We start from the raw sequence: 7847 nt of genomic DNA on the forward strand, positions 1-7847 counted from the left end.
GCACATTAGGGACATCTTATATAAATATATATCAAGCATTTTAACATAATAGGGAGAGTTAGGAAAGGAATAAAACTGCATTGAATAGCCTTGTCTTCCAAAGTATTGACAAAACTTCAAGATTAAACAGGGAAAGTACATAATGACTACTAGGTCAAGCTATGTTCTGGTTGATTCTTATCTCAATCTGATCACACAGTGTCTCCATACTCTCCAGATAATTACAGTTGACTCTGCTTAGAGAAGCAATTCCTGTTTAATCTAAAGGGAAATGTCAGGTTGAACAACATGCATCTGTTGTGCAGGCTGTTTATATGCCAAATGTTTTATTTGAAAGATTTGATATTTCTTCCAAGTTTGATTATTACTCCTTCTTATAGGGTCAGGCTCATCAGTTATATTCCTCCACTGTTCAAAATAGGTTTAGGGAAATGAATAAAGACTTCATGGTGGTCTTTTGTAGATTATGTAAAAGACAGATGATAATAAACTGGAAACATCTAGGTTAATCTATTGTTTCTTTAACTTTTAAGGGTCAGCATTACTGTTTAGAAGTGACACAATGCTTGTCCTCAGAGTTGAGTATCAACTTCTCTCAAAGTTCAATACAATCAAATGCAAATTAAGTTATAGGAGGGATGTCAATCTTTTATCTTGCCCTTAGATTACAGTGCGACATTTGCAGTGGTTTAAGTAAAGACTTATCTAAATATGTGTTATTTTTTAAGATCACTTGATGAAAACTGTTGAGAAATAGGTTACACAAATATTTAGTACATAGTCAAATTTTTGTTGTCCTAACTCAATTGAAGTCTCATACAAATGCAAGTGTCTGTCCATAAAATGTAAAAGAAACAATTACATTTTAGATTTGTCTTTTATTTATTTTATTTTTCTGCATTTTTCTTTTGCTTATACACATTGATGCATAGTAATTGTATATTATATGAGATAATATGATTTCTCTGATATATGTGTAATTATCATATTGAGATAATTTTTAGATATATATATTTATGACTATCATGACACTGTTGTTCAAATATTCAAAATCATTTTTCCACCTGCTGGCATGGATATAATATTCATAAAAGAATAAGTTACTAATATTTAATGAAAGCAGGACCTTCTTAAAACTATGAAAATTTCTTCATAAACTAAGTATGACTGTACATTTAAAATTATAAGACTAATTTATATCACATTTTATGCTATTCAGTTAAGGTTCCATAGCTAAATCATAGAAAACCTAGTTTTCATATATAGAGACTTAAGGATAATCCAAAGATAGGGAAAGATAGATAGATAGATAGATAGATAGATAGATGAGAGAGAGAGAGAGAGAGAGAGAGAGAGAGGAAAAAGGAAGATGAGTAGGAGGAAAGTCAGAAAGAAGACACTGAGGAACGGGAGAAAGATGGAGAGTGATAGACACACACACACACAAGCATCATAGGGAGAGAAAGAGAAGACAATGGTCTCAGAGAAAGGGAGAAAGAAATGAGAATATATTTGTAGAAATGCATATGCATTTTATGTATACTTTCTTGAATTGTTTTCCACTGATTATTTCTGTACATAAGTTTCATTGCTTATGGCAGTACCAATATTTCTTATTTTTTCCTTTTATGATTATAGAGTCTGATAAGATTCTAGTATGTCCAATGTCACTGCAATAAGTGGATTCACTCTAATGGGGTTCTCTGACATCAAGGAGCTACAGACTTTTTGTGGAGTGTTCTTCCTAGTGATGTACATGGCAGTCCTAATAAGTAATGTCATCATCATTACTCTCATCACCCTTGACCTGCAACTTCAAACACCCATGTACTTCTTCCTGAAGAATTTGTCCTTGCTGGATATCTTATTTCTATCAGTTCCTATCCCAAATTTCTTTGTCAGTAGCCTAAGTCACAACAGTTCTATTTCCATTCTTGGTTGTGCATTTCAGGTATTTTTAATGACTTTTTTTTCAGGAGGGGAACTATTTGTCCTTACTGCTATGTCCTATGACTGCTATGTTGCCATTTGCAGTCCCCTGCACTATGATGCCATCATGAATAATAGTACCTGTTTGCTGATGGTGGGTATTTCCTGGACCACTGGAGTACTCTTTGGAGCCATATATACAGCTGGCACATTTTCCATGCATTTCTATGGCTCCAATGTGATCCCACAGTTTTTCTGTGCAGTTTCCTCATTGCTAAGGATTTCATGCTCCCAAATGCTTTTGTTCATTTATACAAGTCTTGGAATTGGTGTGTGTCTAGCCACATCTTGTTTTGTATGTGTGGTGATCTCTTACTTTTACATATTCTCTACTGTACTTAAGATTCCTACTACTAAAGGTCAGTCCAAAGCATTTGCTACATGTATCCCTCACCTCACTGTTTTCACTGTTTTCATTGTTACTGCTTGCTTTGTCTATCTGAAGCCACCCTCATATATACCATCAACATCAGACAGGCTTTTCTCTCTGCTCTACACGGTGTTACCCCAGCACTTAATCCTGTTATCTATAGCCTGAGGAACAATGATGTCAAGTGTGCTCTGAGGAGGTTGCAGCAAAATTTCTGCCAAAGGGGTTCACATCATTAAACACATCAAAGCATCTGTCAGTGATTTAGTTCCCCACAAGTTACAAGCGAGATTTGCCATCTTTGACTTTAGAAAAGTAATTATAGGTATTCATATTTTGAGTAAATAAATGATAAAATTAGGGCTGATGCTATATAAAGTAAGACAATTAGATTTCATAGTACCAGTCTCTTTTCCAGTATGATAAAGCTTCTATAACTTTGTAAAACTATTGATCAATTTTTATGTTAAGATTCAATGTTAGATCATTTTATAACTTCCTATTGAGTTGATTTGCAATGGAAATAAATAGTAAATAACCAGTTTATATGGGTAAAGCATGTGAGCAATAAAGGTAAATCCACATGTACTTCCTATGCTAGTCTGTCTAGTAGTGAGAAAAACAGCAGGGAAGACAATTCAGTAGAACTAGAGCATTCTAGAGACTTGACCCAATCTTTCAAGCAGTACCAGTTTCATACAGTAGAGACAAATCTTGTAATAGAGTATATGAGCCAAGTTCCGTAATATCAGTAGTGGCCACTTAGGTTGAGTTTATTATCAAAAAGATAGTGGAGTGGTGGAAATTTGTCTGACTCTTTTTCTGCAAATTTTCCTCATTAAAAACTTTACTTACTGGTGAGAGATTGCAAGTTCATTTGTCCAAGAAATTAAATAACTTAAATAAGTTCTAGATACTTAAAAATACAGAAAAGACTCTCTCTGAAAATGATAGAAATGTTAAACCGTTGCTATGGTGAGGGGACTCTTTGACTGTACTGATGCTTGTGCCTGGCTGATGCTCTATGATTTTTGAAATGACATGAACATCAGTGCATACAGCTGCAGGACTGAAGCATTGGTGAGTTTCCACCACATTCATGAACAGAAGCTTTTTGTGATATAGGTGGGCTTGTCTCTTCCATGCTACTGTAAGTAATCCCAAGAAACTCATTGGTTTAACATGCTGCATTTTAGTAGAATTAGTTTTATATTTCTTTGTTTCTGTATCTGGTGTGAGGAGGTTTTGTTTCTCCCCAGGAACAACTACTTCAAACATTTTCCATAAGTGTATATTAGCCTGCCTGGAGTCCAGAAAAGTCTTACATCTAACTATGTGCAGTTGAATTTTTCATCACTATGTAGAAATAATTTGTGAAAAAACTGTAGAAGAAATCACTTTTCCATAAATGATTTCCCTTGGTAAGTTTTCCAATGTCTTAAAATACAAAATATTTTCTTTGTGATGTATGAAATCCCTTTGGAAAGTCTATACTTTATCAAAATATCAATATGTCCTTTATATTTAATTGAGTTTTCTTTTTTCAAAAAGTACACTATTTTGAATTTATTGACTCTCTCAACTACATTCACATTTTTTTATAGTCACACTGACAAAGGGTTACTAGACTCCAAGTCACGAATTGAAACAATGTCAACCTTCCTGACTTTATTTCATTTTAGCCTCACATATACTGAGACAAATTATTTATCTCTATTATCCAAGGAAAACCCAAAGGGACTCTCTATACTGGGGTATAACCTGGCATTTTCAAAACTTCTGTCAATAATAAAACCCAGGAATTATGTGCCGTCCCTTAAATCCTCTGTGCTTATAAGTAAATGACCCCTGATATGCTTGCCTCAACTCAGACTACTAGCTGTATATGATTTTTGCTTGATTGCATCTCAATGATATCTCAAGACCTAGTTTAAAATAAAATAGGAGACAAATAAACCACATCTCACTAGAGATAGCCTTTTATATTTTTAACCCCAAACAAATATTTTTTCATTATCTAGCATGGTTTTCACAAACTCAGCCTCTCTTCTGTGTGGCATTCAGATTTCAAATATTTCCCTTTCAATTAAAACTTTAGCTTATTGGTCTTTTGTGTCTGGTTATTGATTAGTTCAGTGAGGAGGATAGGAACCTAGAATGAATGTAGTGTCATAGTCCTTCCAAAACTACATCACTATATCTGTGGTCTCAAGTAAAACATTCTTACTGCCACATTACTAAGAAGAATGCCTGAACATACACATGTAAAAATTTTGTTCTTAGATCAAAGTCCTGGCAATCCAAATTCTTTCTTTTTTTTTTTAATCTTTTTTCTTTTTTCTTTTCTTCTGCTTTTTGCCACCTGTAATAATTCCTTCTATGGAAGTTAAATTCAAATGTAAGATTGCTAAAACACCATGTGCCTTATCCAGTTATCAATGATACAATAAAGGAGAATACTAAAGAAGTTCATATAATAGCACAGAAAAGTAAAGTAAGAAAACAAGCATTGATATAGAAGGACTGTAAGCCCCTTCAGCCATAGGTTTCATATAACAAAATAAAACTTCTGTATTAAAGTATTCACTATGTGAGAGTTATACAGAGATATTCAGGTTCCAGGCATATGAATATGGAGCCCCTGTCATTGTTAAAACACTAATAATAATGTAAAAAGAATCCAAGGATTTTTAAACAAATTAATCTAATAGAAGTGTTAGAAATTAAAAATTTCTCAAATTAAAAACATGTAACCTTCTCAAAAATCGACCACATACTTGGCAACATATCAAACCTCAACAGGAACAAAAATATTGGAATAATACCATGGATCTTATAAGACTAACATGTGTTAAAATTAGAATTCAACAACAACACAAATTGCAGAAAACCTACAAGCACATGGAAATTGAATACTGCACTATTGCACCATTCATGAGTCAAAGAAAAACTGAAAAGCAATTAAAGACTTCCTAGACTTCAATGAGAATGAAGACACAAAAACATACCAAAACTAATCAGACACTTTGAAAGCCGTGCTAAGAGGGAAGTTTATAGCACTAAGTGCCCACATGAAGAAACTGGAGAATAGTTACACAAGAGAATTAACAGCACAACTGAAAGCTCTAGAACAAAAAGAAGCAAACTTACCCAGGAGGAGCAGATGACAGGAAATAATCAAATTGAGAGCTGAAATCAATAAAGTAAAAACTAGGAAAACAATACAAAGAATCAATGTAACAAAGAGTTGGTTGTTTGGGAAAATGAACAAGATAGAAAAAAACTTTATTCAAACTCATGAAACAGCAGAGTGTGAACATGCAAATTAACAAAATCAGAAATGAAAATGGGTGCATAACAATGGACACTAAGGAAATCCAGAAAATCTTCAGGTCACACTTTGAAAATTTAAAGGAAATGGAAAATTTTCTGGATAGATATCACTTAACAAAATTAGATCAAGAACAGATAAGCAATTTAAATAGACCTATAACCCCTATGGAAATAGAAGCAGTCATCAAATGTCCCCCAACCAAAAAAAAAAAAAAAAACAGGTCTAGATGGCCTCAGTGCAGAATTCTACCAGAAATTCAAAGAACAGATTATATCAGTTCTCCTCACAGTATTCCATACAATAGAAGTAGAAGGGTCTTTGCCAAAATCTTTTTACGAGGTTTCAATAACATTGGTACCTGAGCCACACGAAGACACACCTAAGAAAGATAACTTCAGACCAATTTCCCACATGAGCATTGATGCAAATATACTCAATAAAATACTGGCAAATCAGATCCAAGAACACATCAGAACAATCATTCATCACGATCTAGGAGGCTTCATTCTGGGAATGCAAGGATGGTTCAACATATGAAAATCCATCAATGCAATCCACCATATAAACATGCTGAGAAACAAAAATCACATGATAATCTGACTAGATGCTGATAAAGTCTTTGACAAAATCCAACATCCCTTCATGATAAATGTCTTGTAGAGATCCCGGATTACAGGAATTACCTTAACATAATAAAAGCAATATACAGCAAACCAATAGCCAATATCAAACTAAATGGAAAAAATTCAATGCAATTCCTCTAAAATAAATAACAAGACAAGGCTGTCCTCTATATACATTTTTAATATTGTCCTTGTAGTTCTATCTAGAGAAATATGATAACAAATGATGATCAAGGGGATACAAATTGCAAAGAAAAAGGTCAAACTTTCACTATTTGCAGATGATATGATACTTTACATAAGTGACCCAAAAAACTCTACCAGGGAACTCATACAGCTGATAAATACCTTCAGCAAAGTGGCAGGATACAAGATCAACTCAAAAAATTCAGTAGCCCTAGTTTATACAGATGATAAAAGGGCTGAGAAAGAAATCAGAGAAACATCACCATTTACACTAGCCACAAACAACATAAAATACCTTGAGAGTAATGCTAAACAACAAGTAAAAGACCTGTATCACAAGAACTTTGAGTCTTTAAAGAAAGAATTTAAAGCAGACACCAGAAAAGGGAAATATCTCCCATGTTTTGAATAGGTAGGATCAACATAGTAAAAATGACAATCTTACCAAAAACAATATACAGATTTAACACAATCCCCATTAAAATCCCAGCACAATTCTTCACAGACCTTGAAAGAATAATAATCAACTTTATATGGAAAAACAAAAGACCCAGGATTAGCAAAACAACCCTGTTCAACAAGGTAACATCTAGAAGCATCACCACCCCTGGCTTCAAGCTGTATTACAGAGCTATAGTCCTCAAAACAGCTTGGTATTGGCACAAAAATAGATAGGTAGACCAAAGTACACCAATTGAACACCCCTACATTAACCCATACACATATGAACACCTGATCTTTGACAAAGAAGCTAAAATTACACAATGGAATACAGAAAGCATCTTCAATAAATGGTGCTGGCATAACTGGAGGCTGACATGCAGAAGACTGCAGATAGATCCATGGTAGTCACCATGCACAGACTTAAATCCAAATGGATCAAAGACATCAGCAAAAATCTAGCCATACTGTGCCTGTTAGAAGAGAAAGTGGGTGGTACCCTTGAATGAATTGGTACAGGAGACTGCTTCCTGAACATAACTCCAGTTGTACAGACACTAAGATCAACAATAATAAATGGGACCTCCTGAAACTGAGAAGCTTCTGTAAGCCAAAGGTCACATTCAATTAGACAAAAAGGCAACACACAGATTGGGAAAAGATATTCACTAACCCCACATCTGACAGAGGGCTGATCTGCAAAATTTACAATGAACTCAAGAAGAAGCAAGTCTTCAAATCACCAAAGATCCAGTCAAAAAGTGGGGTGCATAACTAAACAGAGAATTCTCAGTAGAGGAGTCTAAAATAGCTGAGAAACACTTGAGAAAGTGCTCAACATCCCTAGCCATCCAGGAAATGCAAATCAAAACAACTCTGAGATACCATTTTACTCCTATCAGAA

At 34.2% G+C, this 7847-nt stretch overlaps 1 protein-coding gene across 1 annotated transcript; it reads left to right on the forward strand.

Annotated features, from left to right (window-relative positions):
• The first annotated feature begins 1657 nt into the window (after positions 1-1657).
• On the forward strand, positions 1658-2527 carry LOC106022450 (olfactory receptor 14A2-like). The gene has a single exon (XM_021236118.1). The coding sequence runs from the start codon at positions 1658-1660 to the stop codon at positions 2525-2527; it is 870 nt and encodes a 289-aa protein (XP_021091777.1).
• The last annotated feature ends 5320 nt before the right edge of the window (positions 2528-7847 follow it).

The sequence above is a fragment of the Mesocricetus auratus genome, unplaced genomic scaffold, assembly GCF_017639785.1.
Source record: "Mesocricetus auratus isolate SY011 unplaced genomic scaffold, BCM_Maur_2.0 Super-Scaffold_4256, whole genome shotgun sequence".
Taxonomy (NCBI): domain Eukaryota; kingdom Metazoa; phylum Chordata; class Mammalia; order Rodentia; family Cricetidae; genus Mesocricetus; species Mesocricetus auratus.

What these genes read in the sequence shown, in the direction of transcription:
- LOC106022450 (XM_021236118.1), top strand. Translation starts at nt 1,658, where the DNA reads ATGTCCAATGTCACTGCAATAAGTGGATTCACTCTAATGGGGTTCTCT.